This window comes from Mobula birostris, unplaced genomic scaffold (assembly GCF_030028105.1).
Source record: "Mobula birostris isolate sMobBir1 unplaced genomic scaffold, sMobBir1.hap1 scaffold_705, whole genome shotgun sequence".
NCBI lineage: Eukaryota > Metazoa > Chordata > Chondrichthyes > Myliobatiformes > Myliobatidae > Mobula > Mobula birostris.
In genome coordinates this window covers 113,570-137,799 of record NW_027278423.1, presented here as the reverse complement: position 1 = coordinate 137,799, position 24,230 = coordinate 113,570, and the positions used below count along the sequence as shown (strand labels likewise).

Below are 24,230 nucleotides of genomic sequence, written 5' to 3'. Positions count from 1 at the left end.
CCCAACCAGCACCCCTGGCTCTGAGAAAACCTCGCCACCTCTTCCCTGCACTAACCCGGACTCCCAGTGTTCCCTTCAGGCCCAAAACTCAGCGGCTGACCTCCCTCTGGAGGTGGGGCGAATTCCAGAGGTTCACCTTAATCACATCCTCTCCCTGCCCCCAGCATGACCCCCTATTCTGGGATGGTGACCTCGGTCAGGGGAAACTGTCCAAACCTCCCCTGCCGATCAGATATTCCTCAATATGACCACCCAGCAGGATTTTCAATGAGATCTGCCCTGGTACTCTCTGTAGTCTGGGAGAACAAACCCTGCCAGCCTAACTGGGGACAAATGATTGTGTCCATTGCAATTGTTTCACTGATAGCTGCCTCACCCTCTGAGGAACTCTCGTCACCCCCCCGATCTCTCTGCTCCTTGAACTCAGTAGGAGGCTTTTCCCTTCATCCGCTGGGCCAAGGCTCGTTGGTGCCGAATTCCCTCCCCGAACCCTCTCTGCCTCTTCAGTGGCAGAGACGGAAGAACTCCAGGTTGCTTCCCGGGCAGGTCACAGTTCCTCAAGAAGACCGAAATGTTCTGGTTAAACGCGGGAGTTGGGATTCAGATCTATTTATCACGTGTACTTCGGAACATAGAGTGAAATACTGTACGTTGGGGGCAGCCCACAAACGTCGCCATGCGTTTCGCTGCTGGCGTAGCACGTCCAGGTCGACACTGAACACAACAAAACTGAAGGTACCGAGCAGCAACAGCAAGGCCTTCCCCTCCCCACCCACCCACACACATAAACAGCCCTCTGACCCTAGGGCAGATCGTCTCCTTCGGCCTCCAGCACATTTCAGTTCAAACCGTCAGGATCAAAACCTAGGGCGAGAGGTGTTCCTTCCCGCCTTAGGGTCAAAGTTTACAGTGAGCTGTGTACCCCTGCGGTCAAGGTTCAATGTCACTGACCCCCCCCCCCCCAGATGTTGTGCGGACCAATACAAACCTCCTCCATGATCAATCTGACAGTCCAAACCCTCCATTTTACTTACATCCACCTGAGTCCCTATTGCTCAAAGTAAGCTTATTATCAAAGTATGCATACGTTACCGTCTACTGCTTTCAGATGCATTTACAGGGAAGGAAAGAAATACCATAGAATTTAAAAGGAACTATACGTAATCAAAGACGGACAAATCAATGTGCAAAACTGTGCAAAGACAAAAGTACTGAGAATATCAGTTGTAAAGAAGTGACTGAAAGTGAGTCTGTAGATGGTAGAATCAGTTCGGGGCGGTTGTGAGTGAAGTTACCCACGCTGGTTCAGGAGCCTGATGAATGTAGGGTAACAACTGTCCTTGAACCTGGTGGTGTGGGACCCAAGACTCCTGTAGCTCCTGCCCGATGTTGGTGGAGGTCTTGGTGATTGATGCTGCTTTCTTCTGGCAACATTCCTTGTAAGTGGACTCAATGGCTTGTAATGGACTGTAGGCAGCGAACGCTCTCCGTGTCGATGTAGGTGGCGAATGTGTGTCGCCGTAGGCGGCGAATGCTCTCCATGTCGATGTAGGCAGCGAACGCTCTCCGTGTCGCTGTAGGCGGTGAACGTGTGTCACTGTAGGCAGCGAACGCTCTCCGTGTCTCTGTAGGCGGCGAACACTCCCTGTGTCGCTGTAGGCGGCGAACGCTCCCTGTGTCGCTGTAGGCGGCGAACGCTCTCCGTGTCAATGTAGGCAGCGAACGCTCTCCGTGTCGCTGTAGGCGGTGAACGTGTGTCACTGTAGGCAGCGAACGCTCTCCGTGTCGCTGTAGGCGGCGAACGCTCTCCGTGTCGCTGTAGGCGGCGAACGCTCTCCGTGTCAATGTAGGTGGCGAACGCTCTCCGTGTCGATGTAGGCGGAGAACGCTCTCCGTGTCGCTGTAGGCGGCGAACGCTCTCTGTGTCGCTGTAGGCGGCGAACGCTCTCCGTGTCAATGTAGGTGGCGAACGCTCTCCGTGTCGATGTAGGCGGAGAACGCTCTCCGTGTCGCTGTAGGCGGCGAACGCTCTCTGTGTCGCTGTAGGCGGCGAACGTGTGTCGCTGTAGGCAGCGAACGCTCTCCGTGTCGCTGTAGGCGGCGAACGCTCTCCGTGTCAATGTAGGTGGCGAACGCTCTCCGTGTCGATGTAGGCGGCGAATGCTCTCTGCGTCGCCACAGGCGGCGAACGCTTTCCGTGTCGCTGTAGGCGGCGAACGTGTGTCACTGTAGGTGGCGAACGCTCTCCGTGTCGATTTAGGTGGCAAACGCTCTTCGTGTCGCTGTAGGCGGCAAACGCTCTCTGTGTCGATGTAGGCGGTGAACGTGTGTCGCTGTAGGTGGCAGACGCTCTCCGTGTCGACGTAGGTGGCGAACGCTCTCTGTGTTGCCATAGGCGGCGAATGCGCTCTGCGTCGCCGCAGGCGGCGAACGCTCTCCGTGTCGCTGTAGGCGGCGAACGTGAGTCACTGTAGGCGGCGAACGCTCTCTGTGTCGATGTAGGCGGCGAACGTGTGTCGCTGTAGGCGGCGAACGCTCTCCGTGTCGACGTAGGTGGCGAACGCTCTTCGTGTCGCTGTAGGCGGCGAACGCTCTCTGTGTCGATGTAGGCGGCGAACGTGAGTCACTGTAGGCAGCGAACGCTCTCCGTGTCGACGTAAGCGGCGAATGCTCTCTGCGTCGCCGCAGGCGGTGAACGCTCTCCGTGTCGCTGTAGGCGGCGAACGTGTGTCGCTGTAGGCAGCGAACGCTCTCCGTGTCGCTGTAGGCGGCGAACGTGAGTCACTGTAGGCAGCGAACGTGTGTCGATGTAAGCGGCAAACACTCTCCTTGTCACTGTAGACAGCGAACGCTCTCTGTGTCGCTGTAGGCGGCGAACGCTCTCTGTGTCGCTGTAGTCGGCGAACGCTCTCCGTGTCGCTGTAGGTGGCGAACGCTCTCCGTGTCGACGTAGGCGGCGAACGCTCTCTGTGTCGCTGTAGACGGAGAACGCTCTCTGTGTCGCTGTAGGCGGAGAACGCTCTCTGTGTCGCTGTCGGTGGCGAACGTGTGTCAATGTAGGTGACTGTCCGTGTCGCTGTAGGTGGCGAATGCTCTCTGTGTTGCCGTAGGCGGCGAACGTGTGTCGCTGTAGGCGGCGAACGTGTGTTGATGTAGGCGGCGAATGCTCTCTGCGTCGCCGCAGGCGGCGAACGCTCTCCGTGTCGCTGTAGGCGGCGAACGTGTGTCGCTGTAGGCGGCGAACGCTCTCCGTGTCGCTGTAGGCGGTGAACGCTCTCCGTGTCGCTGTAGGTGGTGAACACTGTCCGTGTCGCTGTAGGCAGCGAACGCTCTCTGTGTCGATGTAGGCGGTGAACGTGTGTCGCTGTAGGCGGCAAACGCTCTCCGTGTCGACGTAGGTGGCGAACGCTCTCTGTGTTGCCATAGGCGGCGAATGCTCTCTGCGTCGCCGCAGGCGGCGAACGCTCTCCGTGTCGCTGTAGGCGGCGAACGTGTGTCGCTGTAGGCGGCGAACGCTCTCCGTGTCGCTGTAGGCGGCGAACGTGTGTCACTCTAGGCAGCGAACGCTCTCTGTGTCGCTGTAGGCAGCGAACGTGTGTCGATGCAGGCAGCGAACGCTCTCCGTGTCGCTGTAGGCAGCGAACGCTCTCTGTGTCGATGTAGGCGGTGAACGTGTGTCGCTGTAGGCGGCGAACGCTCTCTGTGTCGTTGTAGGGGGCGAACGTGTGTCGCTGTAGGCGGCGAACACTCTCCGTGTCGCTGTAGGCGGAGAACGCTCTCTGTGTCGCTGTAGGCGGAGAACGCTCTCTGTGTCGCTGTAGGCAGCGAACGCTCTCTGTGTCGATGTAGGCGGTGAACGTGTGTCGCTGTAGGTGGCGAACACTCTCTGTGTCGATGTAGGCGGCGAACGCTCTCCGTGTTGCTGTAGGCAGCGAACGCTCTCCGTATCGCTGTAGGCGGCGAACGTGTGTCACTGTAGGCAGCGAACGCTCTCCGTGTCGCTGTAGGCGGCGAACGCTCTCCGTGTCGACGTAGGCGGCGAACGCTCTCCGTGTCGACGTAGGCGGCGAACGCTCTCCGTGTCGCTGTAGGCGGAGAACGCTCTCTGTGTCGCTGTAGGTGGTGAACACTGTCCGTGTTGCTGTAGGCAGCGAACGCTCTCTGTGTCGATGTAGGCAGAGAACGCTCTCTGTGTCGCTGTAGGTGGTGAACACTGTCCGTGTTGCTGTAGGCAGCGAACGCTCTCTGTGTCGATGTAGGCGGCGAACGTGTGTCGTTGTAGGCGGCGAACGCTCTCTGTGTCGATGTAGGCGGTGAACGTGTGTTGCTGTAGGCGGCAAACGCTCTCCATGTCGACGTAGGTGGCGAACGCTCTCTGTGTTGCCATAGGCGGCGAATGCTCTCTGCGTCGCCGCAGGCGGCGAACGCTCTCCGTGTCGCTGTAGGTGGCGAACGTGCGTCGCTGTAGGCGGCAAATGCTCTCCGTGTCGCTGTAGGCGGCGAACGCCCTCTGTGTCGCTGTAGGTGGTGAACACTGTCCGTGTCGCTGTAGGCAGCGAACGCTCTCTGTGTCGATGTAGGCGGTGAACGTGTGTCGCTGTAGGTGGCGAACACTCTCCGTGTCGCTGTAGGCGGCGAACGCTCTCCGTGTCGCTGTAGGCGGCGAACGCTCTCCGTGTCGCTGTAGGCGGAGAACGCTCTCTGTGTCGCTGTAGGCAGCGAACGTGTGTCGATGTAGGCAGCGAACGCTCTCCGTGTCGCTGTAGGCAGCGAACGCTCTCTGTGTCTATGTAGGCGGTGAACGTGTGTCGCTGTAGGCGGCGAACGCTCTCTGTGTCGTTGTAGGCGGCGAACGTGTGTCGCTGTAGGCGGCGAACGCTCTCCGTGTCGATGTAGGCGGCGAACGCTCTCCGTGTCGCTGTAGGTGGTGAACACTGTCCGTGTCGCTGTAGGCAGCGAACGCTCTCTGTGTCGATGTAGGCGGTGAACGTGTGTCGCTGTAGGCGGCAAACGCTCTCCGTGTCGACGTAGGTGGCGAACGCTCTCTGTGTTGCCATAGGCGGCGAATGCTCTCTGCGTCGCCGCAGGCGGCGAACGCTCTCCGTGTCGCTGTAGGCGGCGAACGTGTGTCGCTGTAGGCGGCGAACGCTCTCCGTGTCGCTGTAGGCGGCGAACGTGTGTCACTCTAGGCAGCGAACGCTCTCCGTGTCGCTGTAGGCAGCGAACGTGTGTCGATGTAGGCAGCGAACGCTCTCCGTGTCGCTGTAGGCAGCGAACGCTCTCTGTGTCGATGTAGGCGGTGAACGTGTGTCGCTGTAGGCAGCGAACGCTCTCCGTGTCGCTGTAGGCGGCGAACGTGTGTCGCTGTAGGCAGCGAACGCTCTCCGTGTCGCTGTAGGCGGCGAACGTGTGTCACTCTAGGCAGCGAACGCTCTCTGTGTCGCTGTAGGCAGCGAATGTGTGTCGATGCAGGCAGCGAACGCTCTCCGTGTCGCTGTAGGCAGCGAACGCTCTCTGTGTCGATGTAGGCGGTGAACGTGTGTCGCTGTAGGCGGCGAACGCTCGCTGTGTCGTTGTAGGGGGCGAACGTGTGTCGATGTAGGCGGCGAACACTCTCCGTGTCGCTGTAGGCGGAGAACGCTCTCCGTGTCGCTGTAGGCGGAGAACGCTCTCTGTGTCGCTGTAGGCGGCGAACGCTCTCCGTGTCGATGTAGGCAGCGAACGCTCTCCGTGTCGCTGTAGGTGGAGAACGCTCTCTGTGTCGCTGTAGGCGGCGAACGTGTGTCGATGTAGGTGGTGAACACTGTCCGTGTCGCTGTAGGCAGCAAACGCTCTCTGTGTCGATGTAGGCGGTGAACGTGTGTCGCTGTAGGCAGCGAATGCTCTCTGTGTCGATGTAGGCGGTGAACGTGTGTCGCTGTAGGCGGCGAACGCTCTCTGTGTCGCTGTAGGCGGCGAACGTGAGTCACTGTAGGCGGCGAATGCTCTCTGTGTCGATGTAGGCGGTGAACGTGTGTCGCTGTAGGCGGCGAACGCTCTCTGTGTCGATGTAGGCGGTGAACGTGTGTCACTGTAGGCGGCGAACGCTCTCCGTGTCGCTGTAGGCGGAGAACGCTCTCCGTGTCGTTGTAGGCGGCGAACGTGTGTCGATGTAGGTGGTGAACACTGTCCGTGTCGCTGTAGGCAGCGAACGCTCTCTGTGTCGATGTAGGCGGCGAACGTGTGTCACTGTAGGCAGCGAACGCTCTCCGTGTCGCTGTAGGCAGCGAACGCTCTCTGTGTCGATGTAGGCGGTGAACGTGTGTCGCTGTAGGTGGCGGACGCTCTCCGTGTCGCTGTAGGCAGCGAACGTGTGTCGATGTAAGCGGCAAACGCTCTCCTTGTCGCTGTAGGCAGCGAACGCTCTCCGTGTCGCTGTAGGCGGCGAATGTGTGTCACTGTAGGCAGCGAACGCTCTCTGTGTCGATGTAGGCGGTGAACGTGTGTCGCTGTAGGCGGCGAACGCTCTCTGTGTCGATGTAGGCGGTGAACGTGTGTCGCTGTAGGCGGCGAACGCTCTCTGTGTCGATGTAGGCGGTGAACGTGTGTCGCTGTAGGCGGCGAACGCTCTCCGTGTCGCTGTAGGCGGCGAACGCTCTCCGTGTTGCTGTAGGTGGCGAACGCTCTCTGTGTCGTTGTAGGCGGCAAACGTGTGTCGATGTAGGCGGCGAATGCTCTCTGTGTCGTTGTAGGCGGCAAACGTGTGTTGATGTAGGTGGTGAACACTGTCTGTGTCGCTGTAGGCGGCAAACGCTCTCCGTGTCGATGTAGGCGGCGAACGCTCTCCGTGTCGCTGTAGGCGGCGAACGCTCTCTGTGTCGTTGTAGGCGGCAAACGTGTGTCGATGTAGGCGACGAACGCTCTCTGTGTCATTGTAGGCGGCGAACGTGTGTCGATGTAGGCAGCGAACGCTCTCCGTGTCGCTGTAGGCGGCGAACGTGTGTTGATGTAGGTGGTGAACACTGTCCGTGTCGCCGTAGGTGGCGAACGCTCTCTGTGTCGCCGTAGGTGGCGAACACACTCCGTCTCATAGGCGGCGAATGCTCTCTGTGTTGCCGTAGGCGGCGAACGTGTGTCGCTGTAGGCGGCGAACGCTCTCCATGTCGATGTAGGCGGCAAACGTGTGTCGCTGTAGGCGGCGAACACTCTCCGTGTCGATGTAGGCGGCGAACGCTCTCCGTGTCGCTGTAGGCGGCGAACGCTCTCTGTGTCGTTGTAGGCGGCGAATGTGTGTCGATGTAGGCGGCGAACGCTCTCTGTGTCGTTGTAGGCGGCGAACGTGTGTCGATGTAGGCGGCGAACGCTCTCCGTGTCGCTGTAGGGGCGAACGTGTGTTGATGTAGGTGGTGAACACTGTCCGTGTCGCTGTAGGCGGCGAACGCTCTCTGTGTCGCTGTAGGCGGCGAACGTGTGTCGCTGTAGGCAGCGAACGCTCTCCGTGTCGCTGTAGGCGGCGAACGCTCTCCGTGTCAATGTAGGTGGCGAACGCTCTCCGTGTCGATGTAGGCGGCGAATGCTCTCTGCGTCGCCACAGGCAGCGAACGCTTTCCGTGTCGCTGTAGGCGGCGAACGTGTGTCACTGTAGGTGGCGAACGCTCTCCGTGTCGATTTAGGTGGCAAACGCTCTTCGTGTCGCTGTAGGCGGCAAACGCTCTCTGTGTCGATGTAGGCGGTGAACGTGTGTCGCTGTAGGTGGCAAACGCTCTCCGTGTCGACGTAGGTGGCGAACGCTCTCTGTGTTGCCATAGGCGGCGAATGCTCTCTGCGTCGCCGCAGGCGGCGAACGCTCTCCGTGTCGCTGTAGGCGGCGAACGTGAGTCACTGTAGGCGGCGAACGCTCTCTGTGTCGATGTAGGCGGCGAACGTGTGTCGCTGTAGGCGGCGAACGCTCTCCGTGTCGACGTAGGTGGCGAACGCTCTTCGTGTCGCTGTAGGCGGCGAACGCTCTCTGTGTCGATGTAGGCGGCGAACGTGAGTCACTGTAGGCAGCGAACGCTCTCCGTGTCGACGTAGGCGGCGAATGCTCTCTGCGTCACCGCAGGCGGTGAACGCTCTCCGTGTCGCTGTAGGCGGCGAACGTGAGTCACTGTAGGCAGCGAACGTGTGTCGATGTAAGCGGCAAACACTCTCCTTGTCACTGTAGGCAGCGAACGCTCTCTGTGTCGCTGTAGGCGGCGAACGCTCTCTGTGTCGCTGTAGTCGGCGAACGCTCTCCGTGTCACTGTAGGTGGCGAACGCTCTCCGTGTCGCTGTAGGCGGCGAACGCTCTCTGTGTCGCTGTAGGCGGAGAACGCTCTCTGTGTCGCTGTCGGTGGCGAACGTGTGTCAATGTAGGTGACTGTCTGTGTCGCTATAGGTGGCGAACGCTCTCCGTGTCGCCGTAGGTGGCGAACACACTCTGTCTCATAGGCGGCAAATGCTCTCTGTGTTGCCGTAGGCGGCGAACGTGTGTCGCTGTAGGTGGCGAACGTGTGTCGCTGTAGGCAGCGAACGTGTGTTGATGTAGGCGGCGAATGCTCTCTGCGTCGCCGCAGGCGGCGAACGCTCTCCGTGTCGCTGTAGGCGGCGAACGTGTGTCGCTGTAGGCGGCAAACGCTCTCCGTGTCGCTGTAGGCGGCGAACGCTCTCCGTGTCGCTGTAGGTGGTGAACACTGTCCGTGTCGCTGTAGGCAGCGAACGCTCTCTGTGTCGATGTAGGCGGTGAACGTGTGTCGCTGTAGGCGGCAAACGCTCTCCGTGTCGACGTAGGTGGCGAACGCTCTCTGTGTTGCCATAGGCGGCGAATGCTCTCTGCGTCGCCGCAGGCGGCGAACGCTCTCCGTGTCGCTGTAGGCGGCGAACGTGTGTCGCTGTAGGCGGCGAACGCTCTCCGTGTCGCTGTAGGCGGCGAACGTGTGTCACTCTAGGCAGCGAACGCTCTCCGTGTCGCTGTAGGCAGCGAACGTGTGTCGATGTAGGCAGCGAACGCTCTCCGTGTCGCTGTAGGCAGCGAACGCTCTCTGTGTCGATGTAGGCGGTGAACGTGTGTCGCTGTAGGCAGCGAACGCTCTCCGTGTCGCTGTAGGCCGCGAACGTGTGTCGCTGTAGGCAGCGAACGCTCTCCGTGTCGCTGTAGGCGGCGAACGTGTGTCACTCTAGGCAGCGAACGCTCTCTGTGTCGCTGTAGGCAGCGAATGTGTGTCGATGCAGGCAGCGAACGCTCTCCGTGTCGCTGTAGGCAGCGAACGCTCTCTGTGTCGATGTAGGCGGTGAACGTGTGTCGCTGTAGGCGGCGAACGCTCGCTGTGTCGTTGTAGGGGGCGAACGTGTGTCGATGTAGGCGGCGAACACTCTCCGTGTCGCTGTAGGCGGAGAACGCTCTCTGTGTCGCTGTAGGCGGAGAACGCTCTCTGTGTCGCTGTAGGCAGCGAACGCTCTCTGTGTCGATGTAGGCGGTGAACGTGTGTCGCTGTAGGTGGCGAACACTCTCTGTGTCGATGTAGGTGGCGAACGCTCTCCGTGTCGATGTAGGTGGCGAACGCTCTCCGTGTCGCTGTAGGCGGAGAACGCTCTCTGTGTCGCTGTAGGTGGCGAACGTGTGTCGCTGTAGGCGGCGAACGCTCTCCGTGTTGCTGTAGGCAGCGAACGCTCTCCGTGTCGCTGTAGGCGGCGAACGTGTGTCACTGTAGGCAGCGAACGCTCTCCGTGTCGCTGTAGGCGGCGAACGCTCTCCGTGTCGACGTAGGCGGCGAACGCTCTCCGTGTCGACGTAGGCGGCGAACGCTCTCCGTGTCGCTGTAGGCGGAGAATGCTCTCTGTGTCGCTGTAGGTGGTGAACACTGTCCGTGTCGCTGTAGGCAGCGAACGCTCTCTGTGTCGCTGTAGGCGGCGAACGTGTGTCACTCTAGGCAGCGAACGCTCTCTGTGTCGCTGTAGGCAGCGAATGTGTGTCGATGCAGGCAGCGAACGCTCTCCGTGTCGCTGTAGGCAGCGAACGCTCTCTGTGTCGATGTAGGCGGTGAACGTGTGTCGCTGTAGGCGGCGAACGCTCGCTGTGTCGTTGTAGGGGGCGAACGTGTGTCGATGTAGGCGGCGAACACTCTCCGTGTCGCTGTAGGCGGAGAACGCTCTCTGTGTCGCTGTAGGCGGAGAACGCTCTCTGTGTCGCTGTAGGCAGCGAACGCCCTCTGTGTCGATGTAGGCGGTGAACGTGTGTCGCTGTAGGTGGCGAACACTCTCTGTGTCGATGTAGGTGGCGAACGCTCTCCGTGTCGATGTAGGTGGCGAACGCTCTCCGTGTCGCTGTAGGCGGAGAACGCTCTCTGTGTCGCTGTAGGTGGCGAACGTGTGTCGCTGTAGGCGGCGAACGCTCTCCGTGTTGCTGTAGGCAGCGAACGCTCTCCGTGTCGCTGTAGGCGGCGAACGTGTGTCACTGTAGGCAGCGAACGCTCTCCGTGTCGCTGTAGGCGGCGAACGCTCTCCGTGTCGCTGTAGGCGGCGAACGCTCTCCGTGTCGACGTAGGCGGCGAACGCTCTCCGTGTCGACGTAGGCGGCGAACGCTCTCCGTGTCGCTGTAGGCGGAGAATGCTCTCTGTGTCGCTGTAGGTGGTGAACACTGTCCGTGTCGCTGTAGGCAGCGAACGCTCTCTGTGTCGATGTAGGCGGCGAACGTGTGTCGCTGTAGGCGGCGAACGCTCTCTGTGTCGATGTAGGCGGTGAACGTGTGTTGCTGTAGGCGGCAAACGCTCTCCGTGTCGACGTAGGTGGCGAACGCTCTCTGTGTTGCCATAGGCGGCGAATGCTCTCTGCGTCGCCGCAGGCGGCGAACGCTCTCCGTGTCGCTGTAGGTGGCGAACGTGTGTCGCTGTAGGCGGCGAACGTGTGTCGCTGTAGGCGGCGAACGTGTGTCGCTGTAGGCGGCAAATGCTCTCCGTGTCGCTGTAGGCGGCGAACGCCCTCTGTGTCGCTGTAGGTGGTGAACACTGTCCGTGTCGCTGTAGGCAGCGAACGCTCTCTGTGTCGATGTAGTCGGTGAACGTGTGTCGCTGTAGGTGGCGAACACTCTCTGTGTCGATGTAGTCGGTGAACGTGTGTCGCTGTAGGCGGCGAACGCTCTCCGTGTCGCTGTAGGCGGAGAACGCTATCTGTGTCGCTGTAGGCAGCGAACGTGTGTCGATGTAGGCAGCGAACGCTCTCCGTGTCGCTGTAGGCAGCGAACGCTCTCTGTGTCGATGTAGGCGGCGAATGTGTCGATGTAGGCGGCGAACACTCTCCGTGTCGCTGTAGGTGGAGAACGCTCTCTGTGTCGCTGTAGGCGGCGAACGCTCTCTGTGTCGATGTAGGCGGCGAACGCTCTCCGTGTCGCTGTAGGCGGAGAACGTGTGTCGATGTAGGTGGTGAACACTGTCCGTGTCGCTGTAGGCAGCAAACGCTCTCTGTGTCGATGTAGGCGGTGAACGTGTGTCGCTGTAGGAAGCAAACGCTCTCCGTGTCGCTGTAGGCGGCGAACGTGAGTCACTGTAGGCAGCGAATGCTCTCTGTGTCGATGTAGGCGGTGAACGTGTGTCGCTGTAGGCGACGAACGCTCTCCGTGTCGCTGTAGGCAGCGAACGCTCTCTGTGTCAATGTAGGCGGTGAACGTGTGTCACTGTAGGCGGCGAACGCTCTCCGTGTCGCTGTAGGCGGAGAACGCTCTCCGTGTCGTTGTAGGCGGCGAACGTGTGTCGATGTAGGTGGTGAACACTGTCCGTGTCGCTGTAGGCAGCGAACGCTCTCCGTGTCGCTGTAGGCAGCGAACGCTCTCTGTGTCGATGTAGGCGGTGAACGTGTGTCGATGTAGGCGGCGAACGCTCTCCGTGTCGCTGTAGGCGGCGAACGTGTGTTGATGTAGGTGGTGAACACTGTCCGTGTCGCCGTAGGTGGCGAACGCTCTCTGTGTCGCCGTAGGTGGCGAACACACTCCGTCTCATAGGCGGCGAATGCTCTCTGTGTTGCCGTAGGCGGCGAACGTGTGTCGCTGTAGGCGGCGAACGCTCTCCGTGTCGCTGTAGGCAGCGAACGCTCTCTGTGTCGATGTAGGCGGTGAACGTGTGTCGCTGTAGGCGGCGAACGCTCTCTGTGTCGATGTAGGCGGTGAACGTGTGTCACTGTAGGCGGCAAACGCTCTCCGTGTCGCTGTAGGCGGAGAACGCTCTCCGTGTCGTTGTAGGCGGCGAACGTGTGTCGATGTAGGTGGTGAACACTGTCCGTGTCGCCGTAGGTGGCGAACGCTCTCTGTGTCGCCGTAGGTGGCGAACACACTCCGTCTCATAGGCGGCGAATGCTCTCTGTGTTGCCGTAGGCGGCGAACGTGTGTCGCTGTAGGCGGCGAACGCTCTCCATGTCGATGTAGGCGGCAAACGTGTGTCGCTGTAGGCGGCGAACGCTCTCCGTGTCGCTGTAGGCGGCGAACGCTCTCCGTGTCGTTGTAGGCGGCGAACGCTCTCTGTGTCGTTGTAGGCGGCGAACGTGTGTCGATGTAGGCGGCGAACGCTCTCTGTGTCATTGTAGGCGGCGAACGTGTGTCGATGTAGGCGGCGAACGCTCTCCGTGTCGCTGTAGGGGCGAACGTGTGTTGATGTAGGTGGTGAACACTGTCCGTGTCGCTGTAGGCGGCGAACGCTCTCCGTGTCGCTGTAGGCGGCGAACGCTCTCCGTGTCGCTGTAGGCGGCGAACGCTCTCTGTGTCGTTGTAGGCGGCAAACGTGTGTCGATGTAGGCGGCGAACGCTCTCTGTGTCGTTGTAGGCGGCGAACGTGTGTCGATGTAGGCGGCGAACGCTCTCCGTGTCGCTGTAGGCGGCGAACGTGTGTTGATGTAGGTGGTGAACACTGTCCGTGTCACCGTAGGTGGCGAACGCTCTCTGTGTCGCCGTAGGTGGCGAACACACTCCGTCTCATAGGCGGCGAATGCTCTCTGTGTTGCCGTAGGCGGCGAACGCTCTCCATGTCAATGTAGGCGGCAAACGTGTGTCGCTGTAGGCAGCGAACGCTCTCCGTGTTGATGTAGGCGGCGAACGCTATCTGTGTTGCCATAGGCGGCGAATACTCTCTGTGTCGTTGTAGGCGGCGAACGCTCTCCGTGTCACTGTAGGCGGCGAACGTCTGTCGCTGTAGGCAGCGAACGCTCTCCGTGTCGATGTAGGCGGCGAACGTGTGTCGCTGTAGGCAGCGAACGCTCTACGTGTTGCTGTAGGCGGCGAACGCTCTCCGTGTCGCTGTAGGCGGAGAACGCTCTCCGTGTCGTTGTAGGCGGCGAACGTGTGTCGATGTAGGTGGCGAACGTGTGTCGATGTAGGCAGCGAACGTGTGTCGATGTAAGCGGCAAACGCTCTCCGTGTCGCTGTAGGCAGCGAACGCTCTCCGTGTCGCTGTAGGCGGCGAACGTGTGTCACTGTAGGCAGCGAACGCTCTCCATGTCGCTGTAGGCAGCGAACGCTCTCTGTGTCGATGTAGGCGGTGAACGTGTGTCGCTGTAGGCGGCGAACGCTCTCCGTGTCGATGTAGGTGGTGAACATGTGTCGCTGTAGGCGGCGAACGCTCTCTGTGTCGATGTAGGCGGTGAACGTGTGTCGCTGTAGGCGGCGAACGCTCTCCGTGTCGATGTAGGTGGCGAACGCTCTCCGTGTCGCTGTAGGCGGCGAACGCTCTCTGAGTTGTTGTAGGCAGCGAACGTGTGTCGCTGTAGGCGGCGAACGCTCTCCGTGTCGCTGTAGGCGGAGAACGCTCTCCGTGTCGTTGTAGGCGGCGAACGTGTGTCGATGTAGGTGGCGAACACTCTCCGTGTCGCTGTAGGCGGCGAACGTGTGTCGATGTAGGCAGCGAACGCTCTCTGTGTCGATTGTGTCACTGTAGGTGGCGAATGCTCTCTGTGTCGCTGTAGGCAGCGAACGTGTGTCGATGTAAGCGGCAAACGCTCTCCGTGTCGCTGTAGGCAGCGAACGCTCTCCGTGTCGCTGTAGGCGGCGAACGTGTGTCACTGTAGGCAGCGAACGCTCTCCATGTCGCTGTAGGCAGCGAACGCTCTCTGTGTCGATGTAGGCGGTGAACGTGTGTCGCTGTAGGCGGCGAACGCTCTCCGTGTCGATGTAGGCGGTGAACATGTGTCGCTGTAGGCGGCGAACGCTCTCTGTGTCGATGTAGGCGGTGAACGTGTGTCGCTGTAGGCGGCGAACGCTCTCCGTGTCGATGTAGGTGGCGAACGCTCTCCGTGTCGCTGTAGGCAGCGAACGCTCTCTGAGTTGTTGTAGGGGGCGAACGCTCTCTGTGTCGTTGTAGGCAGCGAACGTGTGTCGATGTAGGCGGCGAACGCTCTCCATGTCGCTGTAGGCGGAGAACGCTCTCTGTGTCGTTGTAGGCGGCGAACGTGTGTCACTGTAGGCAGCGAACGCTCTCTGTGTCGTTGTAGGCGGCGAACGTGTGTCGATGTAGGCGGCGAACGCTCTCCGTGTCGCTGTAGGCGGAGAACGCTCTCTGTGTCGTTGTAGGCGGCGAACGTGTGTCGATGTAGGTGGCGAACGCTCTCCGTGTCACTGTAGGCGGCGAACGTGTGTCGATGTAGGTGGTGAACACTGTCCGTGTCGCCGTAGGTGGCGAACACACTCCGTCTCATAGGCAGCGAATGCTCTCTGTGTCGCTGTAGGTGGCGAACGTGTGTCGCTGTAGGCAGCGAATGTGTGTTGATGTAGGTGGCGAACGCTCTCCGTGTCGTTGTAGGCGGTGAACGTGTGTCGCTGTAGGCAGCGAACGCTCTCCGTGTCGCCGTAGGTGGCGAACACTCTCTGTCTCATAGGCGGCGAACGCTCTCTGTGTTGCTGTAGGCGGCGAACGTGTGTCGCTGTAGGCGGCGAACGCTCTCCGTGTTGTCGTAGGTGGCAAACGCTCTCCGTGTTGTTGTAGGTGGCGAACCAATCCTGTGTCGCTGTAGGCAGCGAACGTGTGTCGATGTAGGTGGTGAACACTGTCCGTGTCGCTGTAGGCAGCGAACGCTCTCCGTGTCGCTGTAGGCGGCGAACGTGTGTCACTGTAGGCAGCGAACGCTCTCCATGTCGATGTAGGCGGTGAACGTGTGTCGCTGTAGGCGGTGAACGTGTGTCGCTGTAGGCGGCGAACGCTCTCCGTGTTGTCGTAGGCGGCGAACCAATCCTGTGTCGCTGTAGGCAGCGAACGTGTGTCGATGTAGGTGGTGAACACTGTCCGTGTCGCTGTAGGCGGCGAACGCTCTGTGTCAAAAAAATACCTCTTAACACTCTGGCATCTCTCCTAAACTTTCCATCGCTCACCTTAACAAGGATGCTCTCTTGTATTGGCCAAGTTCACAGTCAGCGGTCAATCCCACATGCATGAAAGGTCCACATCACTGACAGGCCCCACCTGGAGTACTGTGTGCAGTCCTGGTCCCCCGGCTTCATGAAGGGCTTTATAAAAACTGGGAGAGGGTGCAGAAAAGATTAACAGGGATATTACCAGGATTGGAGGGCTGGGACTGTTTTTCCAGGAGGGACAAAACCTTATCATGGGTTACGTATAAGATCACAAGAGGTATAAAGAGAAAAGTGTCTGCTTCCCGTAGTAAGGGTGCCTAAACAAGGGAGCATAGGTTTGATGTGAGAGAGGAGAAGTTTAATGAGATTTGATGCATAAATTCCTCATGCAGTTGTTGGGATCCGGAATGAGCTGCCAGAGGAGGTGGTGGAGGCAGGAACACTAACAATATTTCTGAGACGTCGGGTGGGTGTTTGACTGAACAGGGTGCAAAGGGATATGGAATTGATGCAGGCAAGTGTGGTTTGTGTGGATGGGGCACGCCAGTCGGTATAGATACGATGGGCTGAAGGGCCTGTTTTAATCCTCTCTGCCTCACAGTGAAAGATGACACACACGTATTCTGGGGTCAAAGTTCATGGTGAGGCCAACCACCTGTCAGCTGACTCGGTCTCTCCTCGCTTAACTCAGCGCCAATCTGTCTCCCTCTCCTTCCTTCATCTCACTTCTCCCCCTCCACCTCGCCCCCCCAATTCCATCCCCTAGGCCCTCCTCTACTCTGCCAGCAAGACCCTCTGCCTGCGCCTGGATGCCATTGAGGCCGACCTCAACTCCATGGAGGACAAATGCAAGTGCCTGAGGGCGAAGGTCGACCTGCTGGCCAATCAGAATGTGCTGCGGCCGCCACTGGCCGAGCCACAGAGGCCGGAGGGGCAGCAGCCGGTTGGCGGCAGGTGGGTGCTGGTGTGAGGGGTGTCGAGGGAGGAAGAGGCGGGGGTGACAGAAACTGAGGGGGAGCGGGAGAGTTAGGTGGTGGTGTGTGTGCTGGGGTTTCTCGGTGTGACAGAGGGACTGGTTGGGAGGAACGATGGGGCTTAGGAGGGTGTAGAGAGGCTGGGTGGTGGTGTGGGTGCTGGGGTTTCTCGATGTGACAGAGGGACTGGTTGGGAGGAACGATGGGGCTTAGGAGGGTGTAGAGAGGCTGGGTGGTGGTGTGGGTGCTGGGGTTTCTCGATGTGACAGAGGGACTGGTTGGGAGGAACGATGGGGCTTAGGAGGGTGTAGAGAGGCTGGGTGGTGGTGTGGGTGCTGGGGTTTCTCGATGTGACAGAGGGACTGGTTGGGAGGAACGATGGGGCTTAGGAGAGTGTAGAGAGGCTGGGTGGTGGTGTGGGTGCTGGGGTTTCTCACTGTGACAGAGGGACTGGTTGGGAGGAACGATGGGGCTTAGGAGGGTGTAGAGGCTGGGTGGTGGTGTGGGTGCTGGGGTTTCTCGGTGTGACAGAGGGACTGGTTGGGAGGAACGATGGGGCTTAGGAGGGTGTAGAGAGGCTGGGTGGTGGTGTGGGTGCTGGGGTTTCTCGGTGTGACAGAGGGACTGGTTGGGAGGAACGATGGGGCTTAGGAGGGTGTAGAGAGGCTGGGTGGTGGTGTGGGTGCTGGGGTTTCTCGGTGTGACAGAGGGACTGGTTGGGAGGAACGATGGGGCTTAGGAGGGTGTAGAGAGGCTGGGTGGTGGTGTGGGTGCTGGGGTTTCTCGGTGTGACAGAGGGACTGGTTGGGAGGAACGATGGGGCTTAGGAGGGTGTAGAGAGGCTGGGTGGTGGTGTGGGTGCTGGGGTTTCTCGGTGTGACAGAGGGACTGGTTGGGAGGAACGATGGGGCTTAGGAGGGTGTAGAGAGGCTGGGTGGTGGTGTGGGTGCTGGGGTTTCTCGGTGATGATTTGGGTGCTGTGGGTGGGGGTGAGAGAAAGGGGCAGAGTTCTGGGTGGGGTTGACAGGGAGGGAAGAGAGAGGGGTGCTGGGTTGGGTAGTCATCTCGATGAGGAGATAGGGTGGGGGTGGGGGCCAGTTCGGTCCACAACACCCCTCGGGGTGGTGACCCTTCTGCCACCTGCTCTCTTCCTCCACAGTCCTGTTCCCCCCTCTCCCTGCCGTATGTCCGTCCTCCCACACTGGCATCTTCGCTCCTCCTCCCCGGCCATCTCTCCCACCCACCCACCCACCCACGAGAATGACGACCACATAACTGTAAGACACAGGAGCAGAATTAGGCCATTCGGCCCATCGAGTCTGCTTCATGTTCCATCATGGGTGATATATTTTCCCTCTCAATCCCATTCTCCTCCCTTCTCCCCATAACCTTTGACTCCCTGGCCAATCAAGAACCCATCAACCTCTGCTTCAAATACACCCAATGACTTGGCCTCCACAGCTGTCTGTGGCAATGAATTCCACAGATTCACCACCCTGTGGCTCTTCACACACCTCCTGCACTCTCTCCTCCCCAGACATTCCAATTGCCATTTATCCTACCCCCTCCTCGATGAGCATCTCACCCCTTCCCCCCCCCACACCTTGTCCCCATTCTCTCCTCCCTACCCCATTCCTAATCAGAATTGTCTCCTCATTCCCTGCTAACCCTCCTCCCTGGGCATCTTCCCCAGCCCCTGATCCCCCATCTCTCCATTTCCACTTTTCCCCACCCACAGTCTCCAGTCTCTCCCCCCTCCTCCCTGAACATCTCACACCCCTTCACCCCATCTTCCTCGAGCAGCCCAACCTCCCTACCCTGAACCCCTCTCCCTCCTCCCCTTCTGTTCCTTGCTGCCTTTCACTCCCAGTCTCTCGTCCGCCCTCATCCTGTCCATCTCTTTGCTCAAGCCCACCATCCAGTCCTCAAACTTGACAAACATAGAAACATAGAAAATAGGTGCAGGAGTAGGCCATTCGGCCCTTCGAGCCTGCACCGCCATTCAGTATGATCATGGCTGATCATCCAACTCAGAACCCTGTACCAGCCTTCCCTCCATACCCCCTGATCCCCGTAGCCACAAGGACCATATCTAACTCCCTCTTAAATATAGCCAATGTACTGGCCTCAACTGTTTCCTGTGGCCGAGAATTCCACAGATTCACCACTCTCTGTGTGAAGAAGTTTTTCCTCATCTCGGTCCTAAAAGGCTCCCCTTTATCCTCAAACTGTGACCCCTCGTTCTGGACTTTCCCAACATCGGGAACAATTTTCCTACATCTAAGCTGTCCAATCCCTTTAGAACCTTATACATTTCAATCAGATCCCCCCTCAATCTTCTAAATTCCAGAGAGTATAAGCCTAGTCGATCCAGTCTTTTATCATATGAAAGTCCTGCCATCCCAGGAATCGATCTGGTGAACCTTCTTTGTACTGCCCCTATGGCAAGAATATCTTTCCTCAGATTACGGGACCAAAACTGCACACAATACTCCAGGTGTGGTCTCACCAAGGCCTTGTACAACTGCAGTAGTAGCTCCCTACTCCTGTACTCGAATCCTCTCGCTATAAATGCCAGCATACCATTCGCCTTTTTCACCGCCTGCTGTACCTGCATGCCCACTTTCAATGACTGGTGTATAATGACACCCAGGTCTCGTTGCACCTCCCCTTTTGCTAATCGGCCACCATTCAGAAAATAATCTGTTTTCCTGTTCTTGCCACCAAAGTGGATAACTTCACATTTATCCACATTAAATTGCATCTGCCATGAATTTGCCCACTCGCCTAACCTATCCAAGTCACCCTGCATCCTCTTAGCATCCTCCTCACAGCTAACACTGCCGCCCAGCTTCGTGTCATCCGCAAATTTGGAGATGCTGCATTTAATTCCCTCATCCAAGTCATTAATATATATTGTAAACAACTGGGGTCCCAGCACTGAGCCTTGGAGTACCCCACTAGTCACTGCAAACCCTACTCACTCCTCGTCCTCCCCCACCCTACCCACACACTCGAACTTTGTCCCATGTTGTGAAAGTGAGGTTTGAGGTGGGTCCTTCCCCCATTCTTGAGGGTCCTCGAGGGGAAAAGGACCGGGGGGGGGGTGAGCTTGTGTTGGATCTAATTTAATTCTGTGTTTAATTTTCTCCCCCCCATCCCACCCATTCATCTCCCCCCCCCAAACTAATCCCTCACCTCTTCCCCCCCCAACCCCCACAGCTCAGCCACCGTGCCACAAGAGGCGCCAAGCAAGGCCCGGCAGTCAGAGGAGGAGTTTGAGGGCAACAGAGAGGCGGCGGGGGCGGGGGAGGGTGGGAGGTCAGAGGGGGTGATCCCGGGAGTGCGGATCGTGGCACTGTGCGCGGACGGCCGGGAAGGCGGGGAGGAGCAGACGGACGGCTCCGTGGCCCTGCTGCCGGACGCCACCAACCTGCTATATCAGCTCATGTACTGACCGCACGCCCTCCCTCCTCTTCCACCCCCGGTGTGAGGCCGCAGGACAACCCCCCCTCACCCACACACTCGGCCGGGCGCATGTCTCTCAGCGTAGGCACACTCTGATCCCACCCTCCCTGAGACCACCACCGCGTTCTGGGCCTCTTCCCTCTTCTCCTCGACACACTGCTGGACCCTCCTCTCCCTCCTGCTTCGATACCCCCTCCTCTGACATTGAGCGGCTGGCCCAGGTAAAGCAGAGTGCCTGAGAAATTGGAGAGAGCTGTTACGCTGTACCCCCTGCCCAATCCAAGAACAAGACCTGAAATTGAGGGTCTATTTCTGTGCGAGGGGATAATTCACCCTCCCACATTCTTGCCTTCCCATTTGACCCCATTTGCTACCTCAGTGCCACCTTCCCTCTCTCCCTCCATTCCCCTGACATCCAGAGGGCGGAAGAGAATTCCTGGCCTTCACTCCTCTCTGGGGGAAGGAGTTTCTCCCCCACCTCTGTCCCGAGTAGCCCCTTCATTCTGTGGATCTGGGCACTGCCAAGGAGATCACCCTTCCTATCAAACTCCAAAGATTTTGTTATGTCTGATGATTATTCCTCAGAGCCTTTGCTACACTCCTTACAAGTCCATGCCCCGCTGAGTCGGAGGACCGTAGCGTCCCCCCCACCCCGCTGTCGGAAGACCGTACTGCCTCTCCCGCTGAGTCAGAAGACAGTAGCGCCCTCCCCCCCTGCTGAGTCGGAGGACCATAGTGCCCCCCCCGCTGAGTCGGAGGACCGTAGCGCCCCCCCCACCCCGCTGTCGGAAGACCGTACTGCCTCTCCCGCTGAGTCAGAAGACAGTAGCGCCCTCCCCCCCCGCTGAGTCGGAGGACCGTAGCGCCCTCCCCCCCCCCGCTGAGTCGGAGGACCGTAGCGCCCTCACCCCCCCGCTGAGTCAGAAGTCCGTAGCGCCTCCCCGCTGAGTCAGAAGACTGTAGCGCCCCTCCCCTGCTGAGTCGGAGGACGGTAGCGCCCCCCCCCCCCCCCCCCCCGCTGAGTCAGAGGACCAGACCAGTACACAATATTCCATGGACAGTCTCACTGGTGCCCTGTATTTTTGGAGTAAGAGGTCCTAACTGCTGCACTCCCTCCGCCACGTCTGTGCTTCTCTGGGTATGTGATATTGCAGGTGCGGTCTCACCAGGACACTGTCCAAGTGGAGTGAAACGTCTCTTAAATCTCTTTCAATAAAGCTGATGCACCTACCTGCTTAACAGCTTGTTACCCTCCTGGCGTTGGCGAGCTGAGGCCGCTGCCGCCGTGTTTGCTCCCCTTACAGGCCCAGGCTTCGTCCAAGCGAGGTAATATTGAATTCACTCCTGGTTGCCTCATTATAGGAAGGACGCGGAAGTTGTAGAGAAGGTGCAGAAGAGATTTACTGGGACTAGAGAGTATGTCATATGCAGAAAGGTTGGGCTCTTCCTCTTCGGAACGAAGGCGGATGAGAGGTTTGTAAGATTATGAGAAGCACAGACACAGTGGGTATCCGGTAGTTTTTAACCCTGGTGGCAATGGCGAATGCTGTTAGGGTGAGTGGAGCAAACTTTAGGGGAGATGTCAGAGGTAGGCTTTTTACACACAGTGTGCTGGCTGTGTGGAGTGCACTGTCGGGGTGCTGGTTTGGGCATGTACGTTCGGGACATTTAAGAAACTTTTAGATAGGCTCAAGAGTGAAAGGAAGATGGAGAGTGGTGGGCTGTGTGGCAGGGAAAGAATAGGTCAGCACAGCATTGTGGGCCAAAGGGCCTGTTCTGTGCTGCTCTGTGTAACCTGGTACCATCTCCGGGCCCAAGTTGTTTGAGACACAAGCCTGCACTGATCCACAATAAAGTAATGCCATGATTTTGGTTCAGGCATCCTGCGGCCGCCCTCCAGAGACTATGACACACCCGAATACTTCTGAATGTTGCCTCATTGTAGAGCAGGAGGGAAGCGGGAAACTACTCGTGCTGGAAACTTGAGCGAAAACACTGAGCTGGTCGGGCAGTGGGGCAGAGAAACAGAGCCAATGTTTCTGGAAGTGTGAAACGGAACACGTCCCCTGTTGTAGAGAAGGGGAAGGGTCAGAAAGAACCGAGGGGTGTTGATGGCGTGGTGGAGATGGAATGACCTGGGGTGTGGAGACTGAGGAGGAGGCTTGTTCACTGCAGCTGCTCTGAAGGAGATGGAAATGCTAGGAAAGTGGAAGAAACTGCTGAAAGGACAAAGCTGAAAGTGTGCGATACAATCTCCAGTATTGAGCACAGGAGATGGGATGTTATGCTGAAGTTGTTATACATTGGAGAGTCTGAACTTGGAGTTTTGTGGACACGTTTGGTCACCTAGCTACAGGAAAGATGTAAATAAGGTTTAAAAAGTACAAGGATGTTGCCGGATTTATCAGGAAAGATTAGGACTTTCTTCCTTGGAATGTAGAAGATTGAGAGGGGGTTTGATAAAGGTATACAAAATTATGAGGGGTGTAGGTGGGGTTACTGCAAGCAGGCTTTTTCCATTGAGGTTGGATAGGGCTACAACCAGAGGTCATGGGTTAGGGTGAAAGACGAAACGTTTAAGGGGAATATGAGGGAAAACTTCTTCACTCATAGTGTGGAACGAGCTGCTATCACAAGTGCTGCAAGCAAGCTCAATTTCAACATTTAAGAGAAGTTTGGACGGGTACATGGATGGTAGAGGTATGGAGGGTTGTGGTCCCGGTGAAGGTCAATGGAAGTAGGCAGCTTAAATGGTTCGGTACGGACTAGATGGGCTGAAGGGCCTGTTTCTGAGCTCTACTTTTCGATGTCTCTAAGCTGGTCCATTAGCATTGAGGTTAGCATAATGCCAGTGACTCTGGTTCAGTTTCCGTGGCAACATTCTCCCTGTGAGGGTTTCCCCCGAGTGCTCCACATTCAAAAGTTGGATGGGTTATTAGGTTAACTGGGAGTAATTGGGCATTGTCGACTCATTGGGCTGGGAGGGCCTGTTACCCTGCTGTATCTCTAAATGACAATTTAAACAACCAGTAAAGCCAGACACTGCGCATTCTGGAAATCTGAAATAAAATCCACTCTTGATGAAAGTGCCCGTGGAGAGAAAATCGGAGATAGCGGATTGAGTTGATGAGCTGCCGTCAGAGGTAGGAAAATGTGGAAAGTAAATGAATCGTGTGCTTTAAAGTTGCACTGAGGGAAGAGGAGGGCAGGAGAGGGGTAAACGACAGGTCCGTAACAAGGTGGGGGACACCACGGGAGACTGAATGGTGCAAGTGGGTGGTGGTGTCTTCTGGCAGAAGGTGGGGGACATTGCAGGCAATCTATCTGAAGAAGGCAAAAATATAGGATTCCAAGCTTTAGATCTGCCTCCTGTGGTTTCTGCCTATCTGCTAACCTCTGCCAACGTTCTTTGTGCTTCCAACCATTCAGCCAGCCACTGTGTCTCACTCTGCGCGAGGTCCCAGCAGCCAATGCCCCACCTAGCACACTGGGGTGACGGGCTAACAAGCGTAAAATAAAAGTTTGTGGTAGTTTCTGAATCGCAAACATAAAATAATCTGCAGATGCTGGGATCAAAGCAACACTCACAGCAGGTCGGGCAGCATCAGTGGAAACGATGAGTCAACGTTTTGGGCCGGAACCTGGAAAACTAGGGGTGAACGAGTCCTGACGAAGGGTTCCGACCCGAAACGTCGACTCATGGTTTCCACTGATGCTGCCCGACCTGCTGAGTTCCTACAGCGCGCTGTGAGTTTCTGTATCGCTTTGTCCGTTCTGAGTGGAGAGGGGGAGCCCGCTGCATGGCAACAGCTCGCTCTCCCTGTTGTACTGCACCGGTTTGTGTATCAACACAGCTGGGGCACACACATCCACAGTCGGAGGGCCATGGGTAGTTTGTTGTGCACAATGAAATTTCAAATAACCTTTTGGCGTCTGGCTCCCTGGATGCTGATTTTTGTGCCCCCTTCCCACTCCCTAAGACCCTGGTTCCAGTGAGGAGCGTTACTCATAGCCAGAGAGGTTGTTAACCGGTGGTAGTGGGACTGGGGAAAAGTGTGTGTGGTGTGGATTATAATTTTATGGGACAAGTAACAGGAATTTAGTACTCTCTGGCTCAAGGGAGCGTTCAAATGGTGTAGAGGGAATTTCTGGTGAGTGGCTGCCAGCTGCCTTGCACCCCAGTCCCTGTGTTCATGAAGCCCGCTAGCTGTCCTGTGGTCCTGGCCAGCTAACTGCAGATGTGCAACCATGGATCCCTGATCCTTTGTCCCACTCAATGCCCAATCACCATCCCATCCCTTACTGGCATCTGCCCATAGAGTTGGAAAGCTGACTTCCCTTACACCCAGAGTTTGCCCCCATTCCCTGGCTTCAAAGCTTGGAGTCTGGGCAAGGTGAAGGGTGGGGGTTTGCCATCTTAACCAACATGCCCACGCCTCTACCAAGATGGTAGCAGCCACCGAGCCTG

At 58.0% G+C, this 24,230-nt stretch overlaps 1 protein-coding gene across 1 annotated transcript in view; it reads left to right on the top strand.

Moving 5' to 3' along the window:
* The window catches only part of LOC140193681 (protein BANP-like), a 34,101-nt gene extending 14,350 nt beyond the window's left edge, over positions 1-19,751 (top strand). The window contains exons 4-5 of the mRNA XM_072250843.1: positions 16,087-16,274; positions 19,517-19,751. Coding sequence (XP_072106944.1) covers positions 16,087-16,274; positions 19,517-19,751 — 423 coding nt within the window. The remainder of the gene's footprint in view (positions 1-16,086; positions 16,275-19,516) is intronic.
* Positions 19,752-24,230: the final 4,479 nt, after the last annotated feature.